Source organism: Antedon bifida, chromosome 2 (genome assembly GCF_963402885.1).
Source record: "Antedon bifida chromosome 2, ecAntBifi1.1, whole genome shotgun sequence".
NCBI classification, from domain to species: Eukaryota; Metazoa; Echinodermata; class Crinoidea; order Comatulida; family Antedonidae; genus Antedon; species Antedon bifida.
Window position 1 is genome coordinate 4,873,262 of NC_136227.1, and position 24,207 is coordinate 4,897,468.

Consider the following 24,207-nt stretch of genomic DNA (forward strand, 5'->3'; position numbering starts at 1 on the left):
AACGTATCTAAAATTGATCGTATGTGTAGACCTAAGCATAGATAACTTAACGTTAATGAATCTACCAAGCACATTCGCTAGGCCTCCCGTTTTCGATGTACAGTATGACGATAGTCCACACCACCACAGACATGATGACTGACATGGTCGATCTTACTTAATTGTTGCTGTTTTTTTAGCCTGGCCTAGTAGGTAATAATTGTGGCATTCCGTTGCATGTATTAAACACGATGATTATTGTCTGCCAGTCTACTTTGTTTCTCTCTTTTGTAGGCAATTTCTCTAGAATCAAAGTTGGTAATATTTTAAATAAAGTCTAGGCCTAGGCCTAGAATATAAATATTATTAAACTTTGGACGCTAGCCATACAGTGTAGAAACTGCATGGTTGAAGTAGCAGGTCCGGGAGATGAGATTGGATAATTTCGTCAGATCTATTTAAAAAAAATCGAGGCATATTTTGCTCAATAAATTGTTTCAACAAACTTGTTTATTAGTGAAAAAATGATTTTGCTTGTTGATCATTTTACTGAAGATATCAACAATTACTTGATTGGATTTCAACTGGAGCAAGAGCTAACTATTTCCACAACGAAGAAGGTTTGTAGCTTTATTAATTTTATAAGCCTAAAACGATTCATGGTCAGATCTGTGATTTTTCCAAACTGGGAGTATCAATAGCATAATAATATTAATAGTTTGTTAAAAATAGATCAAAAAGTAGTTCATAATTTTAGCTGTCAAAATGGGGAGCGCGCTACCCCAATATTCGCCCTGCGGTATTTTTTTTCCTTAAAAAGTCACCAAAAAGGACATAACATAATTTATATTTCATATTATTTATTTATTTCCTGCATAATGATAGATATAAGTACCAAAATAATTTGTTCATACCATAAGTTATCAAACTACAGTATTATTTGCACCAATGCAGCACTAATATAAAAAATATAATAAAACCCCTTGTAAAGATCAATAATTGTTTTTTAAAACTAAAATTAAGATAAAGCACCATAAACAATATTACAGTTCAAATTCAAAATTAGAAAAATTACAAAAATGAAAATTGAATGAAAATATTATAATTATATATATATATATGTTGCACAATAAAATACTTTAATTACGTCTTCTTGAAAAATAACCTTACCTCAACAAATAAAAAAACCAACACTATTTGTACATGGTTGAAATGTACTACATTTGACATATTCAACTGATTTAAATATATTAAACATTTTACAATTAGAACATTGTAATTTAAATACAAACACATTAATCAATTTAAGTATTATTATTATTGTCCCCCTGAAAAAATAATTCTTAACAAATTTTTTGTTGAATATGCCATTTTAATGTAACATAATATTTATCCACTTTGACCAAAAATTGGATCAGAAAAAAATGTATTTACCTGAAAAAAACTGTAATTTAAAGCAAAAAATGGTCAAATTGGCTGCCAGCCAATGGGTTTTTGGTTGAATTTAACCATTTATTTTTTCATTTTGTAAGTGAAAACATTATTTTTTTCTGTTTGTTTTCTACGGAAGTGATTAACTTTATTAAAAATACAAAATAACATATTCAAAGTATGATTTAATTACCGTAATCTTCATTTTTCATGTTTTTGGGAGACAATACATTTTTAAGTAGTAAATAATTAATTTTTGGACTGACTATGATGATTATCATATTACCATTTTTTTAAATATATTTTAAATTACATTTTTCTAAAACATAGATAAGCAAGACGTATACAAATTGTTATACATATGAAATGCCATATATGCCAAAATATATCTCTTTTTGCTAATAATATTAATTTGAAACACATTATTATATGAACTACAATACAAATAAATACAAAATATAAATGTTTTTGCTTAAACATATTTCAGAAAGACTTCAAAGAAAGACATTCTTTCATAAATAGATATTTAATGAAATGAAATTACATTTGTGTGGCAAAACATGCTTCTTTATAACTTTTCGATTCAAATAAAACAAAATTTTGCTTATTAACAAAATCCAAAAGTTTGTTCAACGGGCATAGTCCATCCTGATTAAGTTTATTACGACAAAAACTGACATTACTTGTCATGTCATCCCCATTGTAGAGAACACGAATAAAAACCATTTTTGATTTTGACCAAGCTTCGATTACAATACGAGATGCGTAATTTGGCCAACGAAAATCAGAAAGTCCAAGAATGGCAAGAAAAGGTGTGATTGTTAAATCGTGTCCCGAGTAGAGAGAAAAACGATGGTCGGTTTTGTTACGTGCTATTGAATCTGCTATGTCTTTCAGTAATGGGTACATAAACAGTCTTGCATGTTTCATACTTGTGGTATCCTCGTGTGCTTTTAAGTCTTGTTCCAACTTATCAACGTACTGAAATACCTGCTGTACCTGGTCAAGCTCAATACATTTGCTAGGACCACAAGGCAACTTTTCACCATGACATAAAAACGATGTGAAGTGATCAAGAAGTGCGAAAAAATGCGGCAATTTTGGTGAATTTGGTGTTTTATCATACAAAACCTTTTTAATACCTTTTGAAATTTCACGTGTGTACGAACGATCCATTTTGTGTTTTGCTTTCTCTGACGATACTGTGTTAAGAAGTTGATGAGCAGCTGGACAATTGCACGAAGCGCCATAGCAGAAATTCAGAGCACGGGCGATCTTCATCGGTGGCGTTTTCAGGATCTGATCTTCTGGTAATAAACCATAAAGTAAAGCTATTGCACTTTGCATAGTGCGTGAGAACGCGGTTGTCTGCAAGTTCATAACATCTTTATGATCAATTGCTTGTGGATTAAAAAGTTTGTGAGGTGTGTATACTTTACGGAGGAAGTCCCCGATTGCGAGATGCTGCCGCCAACCGTTTGGGGTCAGCTGAGACGTACGACATTTATTACTATCAGTTAATAGGGCGGATACATAGTTCATGTTCAGGGTACTAACTGCGCTTTTTTGCAAAGAGCTTTTTAACTTCATGTCTGATAACATGAGTTCATCCTCTTTCCTTAATAGTTCTTTCCACTCGTTTAAGTCCGTCGCTAACAACTCAAACATCTTGTCCGGTAGAGTTTCAGACACAACCATCAAGTTGCAGTTAATGTCTGCAGAGGATCCCATACCGTTGCTTTCTAGTGGTGTTCTGTCACCATGTCGGATCAGGATGTGAACACTTTCTAGAGAATAACCTGGCACTACTAAACCTGAAACGAAATAAGAATCAGTACTATAAAAGTAAAATAAAGAACTGATTGATGGTACAGCTTTGGGACCCAACAAAGTGTCCCCTTAAAGAAAGCGTTTCCCTAAATATGGTTGGCTTTAGTGTTAAAACATGAGAAAGTGTCACCTTAATAGCAGTTTCTCAAACTAGGGGTTCTACAGTATTTACTTATTTGCATCAACATTTTGTATGGTGGAAACATAGTAGGTATCTGATAGGGGTGCTCAACTGAATTTCATATTTTTTTGTATGTGTCCTCCTTTAGCAGAAAGAAGGTCTATTCTGGTTTATCCAGGTAAGTTAGGCACAGAATAAGACCACCAACACTATTGGTTTGTGTGATTTGTTGTGCAAGTACAGCCAGCCAAGCAATTGGCCAACTACATTACGAGATTGTCTGGCTTTTTGAGACTTGAATAAACTAGAAAACAAAAAGTGTTATAGCACCCTCTATTTTTTAAGTACAGAAATTTAAATACTGTAATAGGAAATATCTATTATATGTATTAATGTTATTAACTAGATTACCTTCTTTGCCAGTAGTAGGTACGTCAGGTGGATTACAGTAGCCAAGTAAACGGTCTTTTAAATATGAGATCAATGTGTTGTTGTTGAACATATTTGCATAATACTTCGGTAACCATTCTTCATTGTTTTCTGGAAAAATGTTTAAAGGAAAGCATTATGACATGAATTTCTTGTAAAACACTTTTCAGTACTGTAGCAGGCTAGAAAACAAATTTACAGATCTTGTGAAACAATCTGTAATTAGAGAAAATGTGAAATATTGTTTTAAAGGTTTCCACTGTATTTCAACTGGTCAAAATGAGCTTGATTGTAGGGAAATCTATATTTATTATATCTACTGTATAAATCCAAAGGCAAATTACTGAATGTGACAATGCTGTGGGTATCAGTGACTAGATCTTAATAGAGATAAAAAATAAAATACGCAAAAGGTTAATCAAAATGATAAAGTAAAACGGGTAGACAAATTTGCAGAGCTTTCGAGCAACACTAGCCCTTCATCAGTGCAAGTGAGAGTACTTAGACATACATACCAGATCATTTCTATCACCTCTTCTCTAGCATGCACTCTTCTTTCTCTATATTATCAAATATTTGTGATGCATTAAGAATATATAACATACCAGATATCATTTCTATCACCTCTTCTTTAGCATGCACTCTCCTCTGTAGGTTGTCAAGTGATTCTTCATCTTTTGGCACAGTGTTGTCAGTTGGTACAAACATCTTATTGGGCATTTTGACAGTGTGGGGAGTTGGATTACCCCTAGTCTGGGTGCTACTTAGTGAATACCCTGTGGAAACAGAATATTTTAGTACTGGTATTAGGTGGAATGAGCCATTAATAGCATAGTTTTTGTTTTAAATAAAGCAGACCTAAGGAATAACAGGAAAGACCATTTTGGTAAGCACGGTTTAAGGAAGCCTCTAGCCTAGGCCTCTAAAGCTCTGTATACACTATCAAACTAGTTTGACAACAAAGTGTGATGTGCCCAAATATGGTAGAGATATGACATCATCATGTCTATATATGGGCATCACATTTTTGTTGTCACATAAAGTTTGATAGTGTAGACAGAGCTTTAGACGTAGAAAATAGCCGAGTCCAAAACCAAAATAGTCGCATAAAAGTATCTTCCCTAACGATTCCAGAATTTGACTTGACACAGTAGTAAATGCTTTTAGCACTATTTGTACTGTAATTACTGTATCTTCCACAACTAAAACAGAATTGTCATTTCCAATTTGTGCATTTCTTGCTATGAAAACACAATACAATAGAGTTTGTAGTCTCTTTAGTGTTGCACCATTCAATTTTAAAATCAGTAATGATAGCAAATAACTTACATGAATAAAATGAAATTATAAAACATGCTACAACTGCTAGGGATAAGTAGCGCCACACTATTTTACCACCCATCATCGTCGTTACTCACTAAGCTTCAACAATTTCATTAGTAAATCCTCCACTTACAAATCTATATAGCATAAACAAAATAGTTTTAAAAATAAGATTAATGTATACATTATTTGCTGCAATCTTCTTAGAACAATCTGCTTGTTAGAATTGATTAAAGTTTAAAATACCTGTAAAATATAAATAAAAATGTCATTAGTATTCTCTGATATATATATGAATACAATTAAAACAAATTATAACACAGACTTTAAATAGATCTCTATAGTACTGTACCTTTAACTGTAAATTACTATGACAAAAAAAAGCTGCAGAAATAAGGACTACAGTAGTTGACCAACGATACACATCGTTTAGTATAGTTAAAAGCGAATGAGGCTAGAAATATTTATTAGGATGGAAACAGCTGATTTGATTAAAATGTCAATCTGTTATTATGAGATATAATGTTATTTCCTATGCAAATTACTGCTACTGTTTCACATAGGTGTTAACAGACATTGCCTAAATGTTGTTGACTCTTTAGGGCTCCACTGACAATTTCATAAATGACCTCTGACATAGAGAAAATTGACAGCAGATTACGACAGTCTGAGTTGTAATTAAGTGTAATTCTAAGACACATTTGACTCTAAATTCATTATAGCAGTCAATTCTATTCAATTTTGTATATTTTTCACTGTGCAATCAATTGTAATAAAGAGTGTCTATCTATTATCAATATCTATGAATTTAACAACAATGTGTTGTAGATGTTTCAGTAGATAATGATCAAAATAAGGGATCGTGTCAAAATTATTCTACTGTAGTTACTGCAGTAACCAGACTTTTTTACTGCAATAATGTATGATTTTTATAGTTTGTTTCAAAGTGAAAGTTTATGAGGCAGTCAAGGTATCTCTTGATGTCATCTCGCCACCTTCTTTTTTTACTTCCTGGTTTTCTTCGTTCAGTTTTTGGTTACCATTCTGTGAATCTTTTTGTCCATTGTTATTCTTGTCATGTGCCCTCCCCATGTTCATTTCATTCATTCTTTATAAAATGTTGAAGCACATCACAATAAATGGACACACTGAACCTTATTGTACTTTTATAAATCGATTGTTGTGATTTTTTAAAGATGCAGTTAGAATCTTTTAACATGTAAAATGAATTATAATGTTTACTCAACTTGTTGAACAATATTTTCTTATCATAAAATATGTTACTTCCTCATTCAATTGGCTACATTCCATCATGTTCATAAATCAGGTTTATTATGTATAGTAGCTTTCATACTCAAGAGTTTTGTCTAAGGTTAATTTTGACCAAAACATTACAATAAATTAGATTCAGTTAAGTTCAGTAGGCCTAGTTAACCCATTCTCGTTCTATCTTTTGAACATCCTATTCAGGGGACACTTTTTGTGGTCCTAAATGTGTCCTCTAACAGGGATTCTACTGTATTTATTTAGTAATGTTTAACCAGAATTTCTGGAAAATAAGAATTACATTTAGGCCAGCCCAATAGTGCCCGTACTGGGAGAGATGACTGTATTTTAATGGATATGCCTTTGTTTCTCAACTTAAAATAACTAGTTGACTCACCTAAATTGTAAAGCCCCTACACAAGCAGGTGTGCCAGATTTGATTCACTATCAGGACAGATTTACTAGTATCTCCATATTATTTATGCACCACAAACTGGTAGTTCCTGGACCTAGGCCTATAGAAAATGAATATTAATAAATAAGGAAAAAGAGGACTCAAAAAGACAAAATGTGTGCATCATCATACCGTTGTATAAACATGATGGGGAAGATTATTTGATTCAAGGCTGTTTTAATAATATTACATTAGTTCAGTTCCGACAACATTGTCTGATGTAATATTAAATGGGACTCCGATACGATCATCCATGACGTGTCTTTCCCAGGGGATTTGATCACATAAGCCGCTGACAAAATGAATGTGCCAGGCACGTTGTCCAACAAAATTGGCTTACAGCCAGGCCTAGCTTTTAGGCTTATAAATCACATGTTAATACAAATTTAGAAATAACGCATGGATTATGAAAACAAACATTAGATCAAAATATACTTACTATACTAATAAAAAAAACATTTTAGGCAATAAATGGGCTAATACAAGAATTTATAGACAAACAGGTGTCCGTCATATGTCTCTCGTCGTGGTTTTGTTTACAATTTTTTTTTCTCCAAAAACGGAAAGTACCCCCTCTATACTACTATTGAATAACGTTTGTTTGTGCACATGAGCTATGAAAAAAACGAGTGATAGGAATTAGGAAAAGAGCCTTTTTAATCAATGTTGTTGAATGTGAATGGTGAGGCGTAAAAAAAGAATGGGTTTAAGGAAAATATTAGGGGGTTCAAGTCCCTGATACTAGTTAAAAGTTCAGCAATATACATTTTCCCCTTTAAAAGCAACGAGTCGGAACGCTGACATTAAGTGCCAACAATGTGTTTTTAAAAAGAACAGAGTTAGATGTTATTCACAATTAAATTCAAATGGGGCTGGTAGTGATGATAGAAAAAAAATGTTTGACATGATAAATTAATATAAAAAAATTGATGATTAGGGTAGCGCCCCCTATCAATAGCATACTTTCACACCATAGTTCCAGACTCCATCGCGTATTTTGCTACCACCTCAATTGTTCAACATTACGTCTGAGTGAAGATCCGTACTGAGGATGTTTCAACAAAGGAACACGGCACTTATACTGCTTATTATCATTTTATTTATAAAAGCTTCTTCATCTAAGAAATATTTGATAGGTAAGTAAAAGTTTAATTTGAATAGTTCCCAAATCAGCCTTTATGCCTAAAATAATGATAACAAATGAAAACTTATTTTGTATGGAGAGAATGTCACTTCTTCTTAATTAAGAAGAAATTTAAGTTGAGTAATTTTTAATAACATCGATCTGCTTACGATTATATTAAAATATGTGTTTATCACTTTACAACGTTTCGACAAACAACAGTGCTGATGATAACCACTTTGTAAAACAATTTAAGTTCAATTCTGTGTGTGGAGATTTGTTGACGTTTTCACCTGACGCATAATTACAGAAAATAAAACTCGTTTGGGTTGTTGTTATTTGCCATTATAGGTGGTTATAAGATTTTTTTTTAAAGACGAGGAGAAAATAAAAAGAAATAAAAAAAGAAAAATTGAAAATCGACAATTTTTGTTGAAATGAAATGTATTATTATGATACGGTAGGCCTATATGTATAATGAAGATTATAAATAGCGTACTAAAGATAAGTGAATCTCACAAAAGACAATCGAAAAAAACATACAGGCCTAAAGCTCTCTCTCTACAAAAAAAATTGTGGTGTGCCCAAATATGGTAGTGGTATCCCCAAAATGGTAGTGATATGACATCATCATGTCCATATATGGGCACATCGCATTTTTTTTCCCACATAAAGTTTGATAGTGTAGACAGAGCTTAAGCCGCTACAATTATTATCAATTTGACTGATATACACGTCACACGCGCTCATCTTTAATCGAAAACAATGATCAACTTTCTGCGAACAAACTCACAAAATTATGTTTGGAATCCACAACTACAATTTCGAAAGTAAAAAAAAAATTGTTCGCGGAAACCTCTAATAATTGTCTCTTTAATAGCTGATATTGGAACTAAAAGTAAAATAAGGTATAGTAAGAATTGCAACACAATCAAGTCCCTTTAATCTAATAGTCACCTGTTCTTCCCCGGGGAGTGAAGCGAGCGATGGTGTTGATATAAGTCCTAACATCACCCAGCACTTGTCCAATTCTTATAGAGAGGATAATCCGAAGATGTTTTCATTAACTCTTATACAATTAATGTTTACGCGCAAAGGTCAATGTGGCGGATCCAATCGACGCATATACAGACATTAATTTTAACGATGCAACAAAATACAGAGGCATTCATAGTAGAGTAATCATGCTTGGCGATAGAATATCAATTTGTCAGTGCATGAAGTTAAACGATTAGAGGTCATCATTTTTAAGTTACGGTCACACCAAGATCAAACAAATTGTATAAAATCTTTAACAGTTTAAAGATATATTGTCCCCACTGATTTTTTTTTTTTTTTTTACAATTTTTGTTGAATATGTCATCTTGACCAAAAACTTGATCGTTAAAAAAATTTATTTACCTGAAAAAATGTAATATTATAAAGCAAAAAATACTTAAATTGTCTGTCAGTTTTTTGGTTGAAATAATGTCTTTTTATTAGTGAAATAAAGAAGTGAATAACTTTATTAAAACTCCAAAATGGCCTATTAAAAGTCTTTTTTTTTATTATTCGTGTTTTTGGGGACAATACATCTTGTAAGCTTGCTTTCCACTAAATACTTGGTTCACATTGAGAAGCAACACAATTACGTAACGCAACGTTTGACCAATCACAAGCAATGGATTATTCGCACTGTTGCTTGCCATTGGTCAACACTCTTGCGTTGCGTCCTAGTGTGAACCAAGCTTAAAGAATAGTAGAATCGTTGAAGTATAGATTTTATAATGTGAATGCAACATTCAATAATAGTGGCAATTCTAGTTATTTACAAATATCCTTATTTTAATATTTTACATAGGAGCTTTATTTGGCGATGAAGAATCTTTGGAAACAGGTCAAAGAGCAGTGGAGATGGCGATCCAACGAATAAATCGAAATAACAAACAATTTAAAGATGTCCAGTTAGAATACATCTCAAATGGAACAACTGGCGTCATTGATACGTTTAAAGATATACGAAACGGTTGGTAATTCAATGAAGATACTGTAGACTTAGGTTTCCACTTGGACGCAACACAACGACGTGTAAGCCTACGCAACGAAAAGCGAGAGCTGACCAATGACAAACGACAGTTTGAATAATCCATCGCGTGTGATTGGTCAAATGACTGTTTTGCTCTAGACGTCATTGCGTTGCGTCCTAATGGGAACCAAGCTTAAGGGCACATTACTACTATAGGTATTTCTTTCAAGTTCTGTTTTGTTTCTTGGACCGCACGGCATAATTGTGAGTGCCACCGATTCTTCAAAATAAATAAATAAATATCTATACCAAACATGATGAATGTATGATGACGATGATAAAAGTGATTGTGACAAAGAAAGTGATTATTGAAGATGACAGTTATACTGCCAGTGGACCGCGTATTATAACCTTTTTGACGCTATCGGCGCTGATATTTCGACATCTACATTTTGAAAACGTCACTTTCAGCTGAACAGACAAATTACATTCATATGACCCTTGACCCTTCATAGTCCAAATTAATAACAATAATGCATCATAATAAGTAATGAATTAGACCTATCAGTTAACCCGTCCTGAGCACGTGCCCCTTAGTGGGTGGTGTGGTCGTTTAATTTCAAGCACAGCAGAAGATAGGTTTTGACACAACCGTTATACGTGTTTTTTTTATAGAACATAATATAAGATAATTGAGATACATACTTACATTACATGTTAGCTTTTATACTTTTTATAGTTTATAATTCATAAATGAGATCACATACATCAGATCACATAAGTTTTTGTTCATTGGAACTGACATCTTGACAAAATACAGTGTTCGTCTACTATCGTACCGTCTACAATTATCAGTGGAAACATATTTCCATTTATTGTCTTTTGTATATAAAATATACATAGAAATTATGTTTGCTCTGATCAGGGAAGAGTGATCTCTCTGATATTTACAAAAACAGATAAATAAAAAACTAAGAAAACCAATTACAAAGTGTCACATCACTCTCGTACGGTATCTGACATTAAGTTAACATACAAAATGTGATTTGTACCAATTACTTATATCTCTGTAGCTTGTTACCAGTTGTCAAAAGGAATCCACGCATTTATCGGACCCGTAAGCTCGTCATCCGTCAAGGCAGTTTATCCGATTGCCGATAGGTTACACGTACCAATAATAGCGCCATTTGCTACAGATCCTACGCTTTCTTTGGACAATAAAACGTTCCCATACCTTATGAAGATGAGTGCGTCGGACAGCGTGCAGGGAAAAGTATTGGCCGCACTTGTCGACCATTTCCAGTGGACGCGGATGGCTATTGTGACGTCACTTAGTGATTATGGTACGCTATTTTTTGGAATTCTATTTTTTACCATACTTGAGTTTTTTCAAAATCTTTTCAATTTGGTGTTATTCATTTTCAGGCATCAACGGTATTCAAGAATTTCAGAAAATCGCCCTCATCAAGCAATGGTCTATAGCCACAATCGAGCAGTTCCTTCCGACCCCAGTTGCTTCTAATATAAAAATTCATGAACAACTTTTACGTATACGCGACGAGAAAATGGCCAGAATTATTATTCTGAATTGTCTGGCTCCGTATGCTAAGTACGTGTTGATGGAGGCAGAGAAGCTTGGGATGACGGGGCGAGGATGGGCCTGGGTGGTTACTGACGGGGTAACCGCTATGGTAAGGACGTCTTCCTACTTTAGTAAATAAAAGAAACAATGGTTTTTGGTAAAAGTGAAATAATTATTTTTGTTGGTTAAGTTTTCTATTTAGTAACTGCATGCAGTAATAATTATGACATAGTAGGCCTATCAAAAACTTGGTTCGGGTACCGTATACAGGTATTGTAATTTGTAAATAATTCATTTCTGATGTTTTAGGATGGACTTTACGATACTGATAAGACTGTTCCATCTCACTTGCATGGGTTGATAGGAACGCGGCCTGCGATTAGCAGCAATAACAGCAATACAAAAGACTTCGTCAAGAGATGGAAGAAGAATTCGCCATACCCACGTAAAGTGAAAGGGCCTGAATCTATCGAGGTATGTTATGTACCGCCCTCTATTCAGTGGTTGTCGGTAATTGTTATATCGCCCTCTCTTGTTTGATTTTTTTTTTTTTATTTAATTTCTCCAACTTTGGACTTCTGAGCAGGTTGCGTGCTCCCATATCAAAATTAACAAACTATCAACACAATAAAGCTCTGTCTACATTATCAAACTTTATGTGACAAAGAAATTTGATTTTTTGTCAAACTAGTATACTATAATTATCTCTACTTCTGATTCACAAACATACAATAAACGCCTAAATCTTCCCGCGAGATCATGACGTCATGTTTCCTCACCTCACAGGGTTTAGTATACAGAACTTACGACGCGGTGTACACTGTAGCGTACGCACTAGCAGACTGTGCCGAAGATGGCATTAACATCAAAGCTCCGGTATTTCCAAAGAAGATTTGTTCAACAAGTGAACCGAAGGTTTGGCCAGACGGAGAAATATTTCTTGACAAAATTAGAAAGGTAAGTTTAACGAATGTAATATATAATATTGGTCCAAGTATGGCAGGTAAGTAATTTCATCATTCAAAAGCAACGAAAATCAATTTGTACCTTCTTTCCTTATTTTTTAATGTTTAAATCCTTTTTTTTTCTTAATGTTTTAAATCCTTTTCTTTGCTTATGTTTGTTTTTAACAGTCAAACGGCGAAGGTGTGATGAATTATTTGAACTTTACCAATATGAACACACCATGGTCGACAGATTTTGATATTGTTTTGTTGGAAAAGAAAGGATTTACTAAGGTAATATATAGGTTTCCAGAATTTAACTAAATGTATCTTTTGAGTGTTGGTACGCATGCGCATACAATATATAGTAAAAGTAACAAGGAATTACTGCACTACTTTTGTGAGATGAAGTGTTTAGCCAAGAAGTGTATTGAAATGGAGTTTATTTCTTCAGGTCGGACTCTGGTCAAACGAACTGGATATCGAAAACCAAATCACGTTTATGGGCAACACGACCACGGTACCAGTGGACGGCACGCACGATCTATCGAATGTTACTCTAAAAGTTACTACGATATTGGTAAACAATCTTCTTAAGCTCTGTCTACACTATCAAACGTTATGTGACAAAAATTGTGATGTCCCCATAATGGGACACGATGACGTCATATCACTACCATATTTAAGCATATCACTACCATAATTATTTGGATACATCACACTTTTTTGTCAAACTAGTTTGTTAGTGTAGACAGAGTTTTATACACTCTACCGCATGAAGTTTATACATATTCAGATTCTATAGTTATAATATATTATCTCCTTATTTATTGATTTGACATTTTTTTCCGAATTTTGTCATAAGTTATTTAATTCTTTGACAGGAACGGCCATTTGTTATGTTTGAAGATGGTGAATTCTCGGGATTTTGCGTCGATTTACTCATAAGGTAACTTTATGCTGATACAGATTGGTTAAGCAAAGTTTCCGACTTTTATTGATAGAAATGTGAATACGCATGTGCAATAGCGCCCAGCGCCTCATGTTCGAGCGAATAAATTCGTCTAGTGGGGAAATTATGTTTAAAAGTTTGGGATGTTGATATGCAGGAAGAGGGGGTGTGCCGGCCCGATTCATACAGATACATAAAAATAACCATTTTAATTATGGAACCAAACTCTACAAGTCCGGGCCTTTTTAATTAAAGCTTTGTTCCCACTAGGACGCAACACAATGACGTAAGCGCAACGCAATTAATATGACCAATCACGAGTCGACTATTGCTTTGCGTCCCAGTGTGAACCAGGCTTAAACACTTGTATAATGACTTTGTAGATTACAAGAAGAAATGAATTTTACGTACGATCTTGAGCTGGTACCAGATGCTAACTATGGCTCTATGAATGAGGACGGGGTCTGGATCGGTATGGTTGGGGAGCTAGTGTATGGGGTACGAATTATTTGTTTTATTATTAGAAAATTGAAGGATATTAAAAAGTATATGTACCTGGTATTTGACAAGTTGCTGCAGGAACAGGCCTTAAAAACTGGTTATATTTTGGAGATTATTCTTCTACCTTAGCAAAACTCTGGAGTTCACACACACGTGCCAGGCAGGTGAAAACTCCACACGCAACTTCGGAGTTTGAAAGGGGTAAAGTTAAATAATGTTTGGCTGGTTCCCACTAGAAACGCAACGCTAGGACGTAAGCGCGTAAGTGATTTGACCAATCAAAAGTGATGGATTATTCCAACTGTCGCTTGATTGGTCAACTCACTTGTGTTGCATTTACGTGGGAACCAGGCTTAAAGATTGTCTTCTTCTTGATACTGTTTTAATAATAAATCATGAAATGTTGCATATTATTTCAGAGGGCAGACATCGCTGTTGCTCCTTTTACAATCAGTTACGAACGGCAGCAAGTTATCGACTTTACCAAACCATATCTTGACTTGGGCTTAACTTTCCTGATGAAGGTCGAATACCCCGAAGTTGATCTCTTCGCCTTTCTTCAACCGTTTGAACCGCTACTATGGATCATTGTCATCGCGGCCACGTTTCTCGTCGGCGTCGTCATCTCAGTCTGTAGCTACTTGAGTCCACATGGTTACTACGGCGCGTACTTGACGCGCACAGAGCCCGATGATATGTCGGAATACGATACGAGGAACGCGTTGAATATGTACCAATCACTGTGGTTCTCGTATGCTTCTCTCGCTTCTCAGGTAAAATAGGCCTATATATAGTAGTTTGGTATTAGCTTTTTTTTCTTTCAATTTTCGCTTGCGTATTATTCGTAATGGACGTACACAAATTGAGCTCTGTCTACACTATTAAACTAGTGTGATGTGCCCAAATATGGTAGTGATATGACATCATCGTGTCCATATATGGGCACATCACATTTAGTTGTCATATAACGTTTGATAGTGTAGACAGAGCTTAAAACATTGTTTGTCTAATTTGCAGGGTGCAGACTCGCAGTCGAGGTCACCACCTGGTCGTGTGGTGGCCGGTTGCTGGTGGATCGCTGTCACCATTATAATCTCAACGTATACTGCCAATCTTGCAGCTTTCTTTACAGTATCCCGGATGGACACAGGTTTTTATAATATTTGTGTTTTTTACGTAACATTATTATGACGTTGTTAGTTGGCCAGGTATACGTCACCATTTCAGTTCTGACCTGTAATAATCTTTCTTTTGTAGGGATTAGCTCAATTGAGGATTTAGCAGATCAGACGGAGATTAAGTATGGAACGACACGAAACAGCCAGCCCCAGTCTTACTTCCAGAGCGCCAAACTGGAGCTCTTTCAGGATATGTCAGGCTTTATGCGTCAATACGACACATATGCCGACAACTCAGACGACGGCATTGCACGAGTACGCCAAGGAAACTACTCGTTCATATGGGACTCCTCCGTCCTGGATTACGTGGCCAATCAAGAACCGTGTGACGTCATGACAGTCGGGGGTTTGTTTGGGAAACTAGGCTACGGGCTAGGCCTTCCCAAAGGATCGTTGTTTCGAATTCGTTTCGAGCGGGAAATATTGCGTCTAAGACAGGAGGGCTTCATCGACGAGCTGACAGAGAAATATTTCGGAGGGGTGTGTCCTAGCCGTAGTACATGTAAGACACATTTTACTGATAAATTTTACAGATATATTTCATAGTAATACCAAAAATAATTTTTTTGTTTTCTTCATAAAAGAAAGTCTCTTGTGTTTATCGTGTTGTAAATCTACAATTTGCCATTTCGGATTTGTCTGTATATATACGTATTAAACGCCATATGTGCCAAAATATTATATTTTCACCAATATTAAGTCGAATCGCCGGTAATATAAATATAGAATCTATGTTATTCCTTATGACCATTTACACACACTGCGGGGCGGACGGGTGTTTTCCGCTCAGGATAGATAGGTTCTACGCGGGAAAAAGCTACGCGGTTTTCCGCTTACCGTTACCACTCGTCTGTGTAATTGGCTTTCATATAACGAACTAATAGAAATAGATTACTAAGAGGGAGATTTTTGAATTAAATAATTGTGTTCGTTTTCAGCTGGTACCTCCAGTAGCAAGATGAACTTTATGATGATGGCCGGTGTGTTCTACGTCATGTATTTAGGATTTCTGATCGCAGTTTTTGCTTTGATATTGGAGTGCGCATGGGCGTCTTACAAAGACAACAAAGCATCTCTACGAACACGTGACAGGGTATGAAATTTAATGTTCACACTGGTGTGTTCGTCGTTGTTAAGTCATAATTATGCTGTTGTCGTTTTTATATGATTTATTAATACTTAAATGAAAGCGCTCAGAAACTGAGTGAAGTACTTGGCAAAATATTGCGACAGAGGGCGCATGTTGATATTTCGGCCCATGCTAAAAGAATACTTATTGTTATATTATTACTGAACCGATTTTCTTGAATTTCAATAGGCATGTTATGTAAGTATTAAACCGAAATATTCAGAATGATAACTTGAAAGTTCTAAGCGCTATCGTGCTAACAAAGCAAGTACTATGCTTCGCAACATTCTATATTGCCAAGTAAATATTGTCATAATATTGTATCGTAACCGTAGCTTATCAAGCCAATTATCTTGTTGAATTTCAGAAGCAGTATCTCACTACCTGGGAAGCACTGCAGATCAGATTCAGCAGAACTGTACAGCAGATGTTCAGTCGCTGCTCACCACATCACCATAGCGACAATATTATCATGTGACGCAATTTTGGGAACGCTATTGGATGAAAGTGTTTTGCTTTGCAGATGTTGTTTTTATACGATTTACACCTCGCGCGAAACTTGGTGAATACCAAGTCTACGAACCTGATTGGATAGTGGTGCGCGCACATTGTTTGTCTGCATGGTAACATCGTAATTAGCGATTCGCGCGGGAAGTCATCACGTGGCATTTCAAGATTCGAGTTTTGACTTTGAATAATCAAATACGAATTTTGTTTTTAAATTATTTCTATGATAAATGTGTGATTTTTAAAGCTTGTATTAAGTTAATTGTTAAACCATTAATGTATAAGATTCTATTCTCAACATTTTGAACCCGAACAAAAAAGCTGTAAAAAAGTATGAAATCGAAACCCAATAAGGGCCCAATTACCACACTTGGCATACTCGCGTTATCTCTATTATATTATCTGTCGGGCTTGGGTTTTTCCAAAATGAATCATACATCACTCCTTACTACGAATATAGGCCTAATTATGATCCATTGTTTTTTTTAAAAATAATCATTATTGCCTATAAATTAATTTTGTTAGTAGTTGTATTGCGTGAAGCTGTAGCTTAGTGGTTAATGTGCTTGTCTTCCAATCCCAAGGTCCCGGGTTCAATTCTGACCTACAGTAGTGAAAGGGTTGTAATTCACGACTCTTTCAACTCCATTCCCTAAGCCTCAAAAGAGATTTAGTTTATAAGCACGATTAATTATGAAATAGCGTATCCGTTCTGTATTTGGCGAGTTGCTCGCTGTTGGATGCGTATGAAATAAAAAATGTAAAAAGTAGGCCTAATAATAATGTAGGCCTACATTAATGGTACTATAGCAAACGTTTACAAAGTTAACAAGAAAGAGAAAAGCTTCGACTGGAGTTTATAACACAAAACAAATGGGATTTGAAAGATCTAGGCCTATCTACAAATATATTTGTGATGTCATATAGTTGGTTTTTCCAGAATGACGTAATGTACATTATCTGCGTGACGAGTATGATTTTATCCAATCACAATGTTGGAATCATTTCTTTATAAGCAAAGAACGCAACACGCTTTACTATAACTCGTTTTTTATCGAACAATTACTTAAATTGAATTGTGTTATTAAAAGGCGCAACGTTAGCTCAGAAGTTACACTTTTTATAACAAAAACTTGTTTGTTGGTTTTTTTGGCAACAATTCTGAAGGTAAGGTAAACAGTTTAAGTTAAAATTATTATCGATAAAACATTTTAACATTCAGGATAGATAGTTTTGTAAAACATTTATTATTATTATTCGGTTCGGTTGTATAAGAATAATTCCATATTAATTTCAGACAAAAAATGGCGTTTAATCGTGGAGCATCATTTGAGGAGCAAGTCGGCAGATATCTGCGCAGCCAATACAGTGACGTGAAATCACAGGTACCAATGAACGGCAGTTACGCCGATTTCGTCGTATGTGGAAACCAGATATGGGAGGCCAAGTCTTCACAGAAGATTGAAAAGGAGTATGTTTTTCAAGCAGCAAGAATTGCAAGTGGAAGGGGAAAACCTGTGCTTGCTATCGGGAGAGATGCGTCTATTTCGCAAACCGTTTTGCAGCATGCTGCAGCTAACGGCGTAGAAGTTGTCCGAATGTCGTTCAATTAACTGTTCTGCTCAAAACCAAACGATAATTTTCTTAGAAAATAAAATTTCGCTAATGTGTTAATTAATGTGTTAATTATTGCAAAGTTCAGATACTACTTACAGATTGATGGGTGACGCCTACAATTATGATGATTACAATTTACGTTTTAATTTGTTATTGTAACTCTTAGCTCTGTCTACACTATTAAACTTTATGTGACAAAATAATGTGATGTGCCCATATATGGACATGATGATGTTATATCTCTGCCACATTTGGGCATATCACTACCATATTTTGGCACATCACACTTTTTTGTCAAACTAGTTTGATAGTGTAGGGCCGTAGGCAGAGCTTTAGTTTATCCGATGGTCAAGCCGTAAAGGTTGTTCTCAAGCTTTTTGGCCTCTGTCCACACTTATATTTCTTTTATTTTTTACGTTTATATAAACTTTCGTTCGTTGTGTTTTGTTTGTGCAAACAAACAAATGATAATGACTATTATTTTACTGGAAATCCGTGATCGATTATGATTGACTTTGCTATATAATAAATTTTATTTAATATATATTAATAATTTACAAATTACTTTTTGGAAATTCGATTTAAACATAACCCACACCTTCTTCGGATCTACAAGATACCAGGCTGCCCCTGGATGAAATATGCTTTGAGTATTTTGTTGTTTTGGTTTATCGAATACAAATAAACTCAAGTACCTGTATTTTTATTTTATGCCATATCGCTGGTTTTTCCAGAATGACGTAATGTCCATTATCTATGTCACGTGTATGATTTTATCATCACAGTTTTGGAATAATGTTGTAAATCATGATATCATATATATGTATGTATATATATTCGGCTTTTATTAAAAATCTACCTTATTGCATGATAAGGCTGAATTGCAAATACTGATTTACAAAAGTTTAAAATTAAAATTGAAAATAGTTTTTTGTTAGATAAAAGATCATAACAAATTACCATTATATTTTTATTAGCATGCATTAAAAACAAATATTAGTAGTATTGCTTTACAAGATTAAAAAGAAGTAAAAGCTACACAGTGAATCTAATTATTATATTTGTTTAGTAACCTACAGAGGGCTGGAAAACAAGAATGTAACGATCAGTTCTATATTTAAGCCTTATTGGTTTTTCCAGAATGATGTAATGTTTATTTTTAGACAAAATATGTATATTTTCTATCACGGGAACAATTCTATCCAATCAGCACTGGTATTTTAGTAGGCCTATAGGCACTTTTTTTTATGTTTATACGTTTTACAGAATTATTAATAGTCGGCGTGTTTCATCAACCCACTTCCACATCCTTTAAACCATTCTAACATTTTAGAAACGTTTTTAATTTTAAAGGTGAGCGTTGTATTATGTTTTTATTTATTGATTTACGTTGTTACCATGCAGAAAATATCAATAATCTGTGGGAAAATCTAAATAACGTAGGCTACTGTATGTTACAACGAAATTCAGATTTGAACACAACTTGATTAAACATGGAGAATTTGGATACAATTAAATATTAATTATTTAATAACAGGTTATGTAGAGAAATTATCCTAATAAACTATAATACAAAATAACAATTGTAGGCCTAACTTATCTACGACAGACGGTGAGCTTAATGATTTGCTTAGGCCTATAGGCGATGGCTTTTGTTGGAATAACCATGGACCTATAAATTAGTACTATACTTCTAATTATAGGTCCATGGAATAACCATAGCAATGGAACAACATAAGTGTTGTTGATAACCATTCCTGCGTGTTACAATACAATGTTTATTGTGTATACTATACAGTATTGTGAACAATAATAACAACGACATTCACTATTGATCGTGCTCAAGCTAAACGAGGCAGAACCCAACGGGTGCCATTTTCAATCTATATAATTGGGTTGCAACAATAAAGAGGATTTTAATTAAAAAACCGTATATTTATTAGCATGATTTTAGACGACACTATATTATATGGCCACTCTAAAATTAATAGAATTCGCTTTCTAATTCCCTTCCCTTTCTACCATATGCGTTTCTGCGTCCCAGCTCAATTAATCATTCTAGCAAAATAACTTTGTTTACAGCAAAATGGCGAACCATGGATATGAGTTTCAGAAAAAAGTTGGAGATTTTTTGCGTAATGCACACGGCAAGTCAAGGAAGAAGTAGAAATGAACGGTAGGCAAGCTGATTTTCTAGTCATGGGTAATCAAGTATGGGAAGCCAAATCTCAGCCAAAAATTGAAACAGATTGTGTTGACCAACTAGTGGATACTGCAGGAGGAAAAAAGGCTATTCTCGCCATCGGAAAAGATGCAAGCGTTTCGGAACACGTCGAGCAGTATGCAAAGGATAAACATGTTGACATCCGTAGAATGACATTCAATTAGCATTACTGCATTATAACTATCTATCTAAATACATTGTTTTACAAAGAGTAAAAATTAAAATTTCAGTTTCATTTCATTGACAATAGTTTAGATGTATAACATTTTACAGTGAGTATAGGTTATTGGTGGCAGTAACAAACGTACTTGAAAATAACTAGGATAGAATTGATGAAGGTGATGAGCATAATAATATGTAATTTAGAAATGTATTTGTAATGGGTCTAATAGTAACGATAGTATCGTTTTAAAGCGAAAGATTTTTTTTCTGGAAAAAAAATATAAGTCAGTTACTTACCGTCACTATTTCTAACTCAAAAATACAACTAAGTCACACCAGATATCTTAATAGTGTTAAAATGCTATAAGTTGACTATGAGTTGATGTCCACAAAGATTCTTTTTTAATAATTAACTTCCTACTTTATTCCTTAAAGTCCTAACTGGAGTTTCAATTGATTAAGAAACACAGTTCTATATTGCAAGAGTCTACTCATCCCATGAATAATGTATTTGAGGTGTTATGTAGCGGTAGACGTTACTGGTCCATCATTTCTCGTACAAATAAGTTTCTTAATAGATTTTATCCAGCTGTCATTCGGGCACTAAATGCTTGTCAGTATAAGGTACGAGAGTGATGTGACACAATTGTAATGTTTTTACTTCATTGATGATGAAAGTAAAGGTCTAATGCAAAAACATGCATGTTTTTAAACAAAGTTTGTACATTTTTACAGTTTTACTATATAAAATGGTTATGTTTTGTTGAAATTGGTTGAAATTATGTTTGTTTTCTTTTAAACACAATGACAAATACCGGTAGTTATAAAGGATAACAGTAATCAGTAAGGAAATGACAATTCACACAAATACATTACATAGCTAGCATTGGATTTTCCAGAATTAAAATGTTTTAGTATTTGAACATATTCATAGTTTCTGTATCATCACAGGAAGAGTTTTATCCAATCATAACTTTTAGATAATATTCTAATACAGTATTCAACAACCTTAAGATATTTAAAGTTTTGGCAGAAGAAAATTAGAATACATAAACAAAAGAAATTAGACAGGTTAGAACTATAGGATAAACATTTATGCTGTCTTTTAAAACCCGATCAAATGATGTCATACTTAAGGTTCGCGTCATTGGTACCGGCTACGCGTATATCGCGTAAAACGATTGGCGCATAGCCGCGTGGCGCGTCGTGAAAACGAAACATTGAGATGCGATTTTATTTTCCGGACCGGGAGCTATGAAAGACGCCTAATACTATTCTATAGGCCTAGCTAGGTTGACTACTGTATATAAGATGGCGTTGAAAAATATTCTTCCACAAAACAAAGTTTATTTATTTTGTTAAAAGAAGTAAGTCCTAGCTGTGACAGAAATTTCTGATTATAAATGACTGTAAATAAGTATAATTACTTCAGAATAATAATGATAAAATGTAAAGGTCTTATTTGTAATACAAATGCCCATTTTTTTAAACTTTGTTAATTTCAAAAGTTTTAACGAAATAAAATAGTTGTATTGTTTTAAACTTGTTTACATTATGTCACATAAGTTTTATTTGACAATTAACAGTAAAATACCGGTAGTTATAAAAGAATACAGTAGGCCTAATAAGTTAAGGAAATGACAATTCATACAAACAATATGACATTGCTAGTTATTGGTTTTTCCAGAAGTATATAAAATGTTTTAATATTTAAACAACTATTCAGAGTTTATTCTATCAGTGCTGCTTTTAGATAATTTCCTAATGTTTAACAGCACTGAATGATTGTTAGTATAACGTACGAGAGTGGAAGTGAGTGACACAATTGTAATATTTTTGTTAGTTTTTATTTATATGTTCTTGTTATCTCAGAGCAAACATAATTTCTATGTATATTTTATATGTAAATATAAGATATTTAAAGTTTTGCCAGGAGGAAATTAGAATAATTCGATCGTGTCCGTCAGCACTTCACTTCAAAATTCAACAATTGCAGAATAAGAAAAAAGAATTTTACAAACATAATCTAAAGGTATGTGTACTTTTTATTGTGAATTATTAATCACACTGTGTTCATTCATTCATTCATTCTTTATTTAGCCTTTAAAATGAAATACATTTAAAACATAGGTAACAGAAACAAGGTGGAAATCAAAGGAGGCAAGGATAAGCAAAAGCAATTAAAATCGCTGTGGTTCACAGTCTTGCTTATCCATCCACTAGTGTTCCTCCCCTTCCACTACTTTCAAATCTTCCACACTCTAGAGCGACCTATAAAAGCTCTGTATACACTATCAAACTAGTTTATCAAAAAAGTGTGATTTGCTCAAATATGGTAGTGATATTTCCAAATATAGTAGTGATATGACATTATCATGTCCATATATGGGGACATCACATCTTTTTTTTCATAAAAAGTTTGTAGACAAAGCTTTAGAATGCCAACCGGCCAAAAATGTGATCGGTAGACCTTTCTTCTTTACAGAAATACAACAAAATGGCAAATCGTGGATATTGGTTTCAAAAACAAGTTGGGAAATATTTGCGAGCTAGCTTTGGCAAGGCTTACGTCAAATCAGAAGTACCAATGAATAAAAGGCAAGCCGATTTTGTCGTGAACGTTACACAAGTATGGGAAGCTAAATCTCAACCACGAATTAACCAAGCTTGTATTGACCAACTAGTGGCCACCGCAAAAGGAAAAAAGGCTATACTGGTACTCGCCATCGGCAAAGATGCAACAGTTCCACCGGCCGTCCAGCAGTATGCCACTGCGAACAATGTTGAGATCATTCGAATGTTATTTAACTAACATTTAGGCCTATATTGTTACTATTCGTTGATATACGTAATTGGCATTTGTAGATAATATTTATACATAAAGATTATAAATTCATGGCAAAATATTATTGGTTGATGGATCATTGTAGAAACAATGTTAGAGACAATATAAATCTGTAGTCTTAAACTCTTTATACACTATCAAACTTTATATGACGTGCCCATGGACATGATGTCATATTAACACATTTGGCCATATCACCAAAGATTGTATAGCGCCGCTACGCAATACAATCTTTGAAATCACTACCATATGTAAGCATATCGCTACCATATTTTGGCATATCGCACTTCTTCAAAGTTTAGTTTGATAGTGTATGACATGAGAGCTTAAAACTATTTGGTATACTCTGAATTTAGACATATAAGAGGCATTGTGAGTCGCCGAACCCTATAGCTAAAACTAACGTGTGCGTAAAGGGTAACATAATTATTATAAATTATTATATAAAATTAACAGTAAGCATATAGTATGGATCCGCATTATACCCAATATATTATCAGGCTAAGTCTTCACCGAAGTAGAAAGGAGTAATTTTTCAGGAAGCATGAATTGCAAGTGGTGTGCAGTCGGGAGAGATGCACCTATTTCAGGCACAGTTTTACAGC

General features: G+C 34.1%; 4 protein-coding genes across 7 annotated transcripts; 3 read left to right on the forward strand and 1 right to left on the reverse strand.

Annotated features, from left to right (window-relative positions):
* The first annotated feature begins 505 nt into the window (after positions 1 to 505).
* LOC144835891 (glutamate receptor ionotropic, kainate 1-like) lies at positions 506 to 17,856 on the forward strand. Of its 2 annotated transcripts, none has more exons than XM_078691012.1 (15): positions 506 to 599; positions 9,797 to 9,961; positions 11,035 to 11,304; positions 11,387 to 11,652; positions 11,853 to 12,017; positions 12,330 to 12,500; positions 12,677 to 12,781; positions 12,942 to 13,067; positions 13,372 to 13,436; positions 13,823 to 13,937; positions 14,360 to 14,713; positions 14,958 to 15,090; positions 15,198 to 15,620; positions 16,057 to 16,211; positions 16,615 to 17,856. In XM_078691012.1, the coding sequence occupies exons 2-15, from the start codon at positions 9,850 to 9,852 to the stop codon at positions 16,723 to 16,725; spliced, it is 2,571 nt and encodes an 856-aa protein (XP_078547138.1). In that variant the 5' UTR covers positions 506 to 599; positions 9,797 to 9,849; the 3' UTR covers positions 16,726 to 17,856. The 2 variants fall into 2 exon arrangements, with proteins under 2 accessions (XP_078547138.1, XP_078547137.1); XM_078691011.1 differs by lacking the exon at positions 506 to 599 and adding an exon at positions 7,873 to 7,969.
* LOC144834798 (2-phosphoxylose phosphatase 1-like) lies at positions 919 to 7,375 on the reverse strand. Of its 3 annotated transcripts, XM_078689747.1 has the most exons (6): positions 7,273 to 7,375; positions 6,777 to 6,894; positions 5,120 to 5,250; positions 4,396 to 4,566; positions 3,773 to 3,901; positions 919 to 3,224 (listed from the first exon to the last, which is right to left on the reverse strand). In XM_078689747.1, exons 3-6 carry the CDS (start codon positions 5,193 to 5,195, stop codon positions 1,951 to 1,953), a joined length of 1,650 nt encoding a protein of 549 aa, XP_078545873.1. In that variant the 5' UTR covers positions 5,196 to 5,250; positions 6,777 to 6,894; positions 7,273 to 7,375; the 3' UTR covers positions 919 to 1,950. The 3 variants fall into 3 exon arrangements, with proteins under 3 accessions (XP_078545873.1, XP_078545872.1, XP_078545871.1); XM_078689746.1 differs by lacking the exon at positions 6,777 to 6,894 and having other exon boundaries at positions 3,773 to 3,902; positions 4,394 to 4,566; positions 7,273 to 7,346; XM_078689745.1 differs by lacking the exons at positions 6,777 to 6,894; positions 7,273 to 7,375 and adding an exon at positions 5,466 to 6,038 and having other exon boundaries at positions 3,773 to 3,902; positions 4,394 to 4,566.
* Positions 17,803 to 18,428, forward strand: LOC144835922 (uncharacterized). The gene is made up of 2 exons (XM_078691050.1): positions 17,803 to 17,921; positions 18,052 to 18,428. The coding sequence occupies exon 2, from the start codon at positions 18,059 to 18,061 to the stop codon at positions 18,365 to 18,367; it is 309 nt and encodes a 102-aa protein (XP_078547176.1). The 5' UTR covers positions 17,803 to 17,921; positions 18,052 to 18,058; the 3' UTR covers positions 18,368 to 18,428.
* Positions 18,429 to 22,181: 3,753 nt separating this feature from the next.
* Positions 22,182 to 23,751, forward strand: LOC144835918 (uncharacterized). Its single transcript, XM_078691044.1, has 2 exons — positions 22,182 to 22,789; positions 23,243 to 23,751. The coding sequence occupies exons 1-2, from the start codon at positions 22,646 to 22,648 to the stop codon at positions 23,567 to 23,569; spliced, it is 471 nt and encodes a 156-aa protein (XP_078547170.1). The 5' UTR covers positions 22,182 to 22,645; the 3' UTR covers positions 23,570 to 23,751.
* The last annotated feature ends 456 nt before the right edge of the window (positions 23,752 to 24,207 follow it).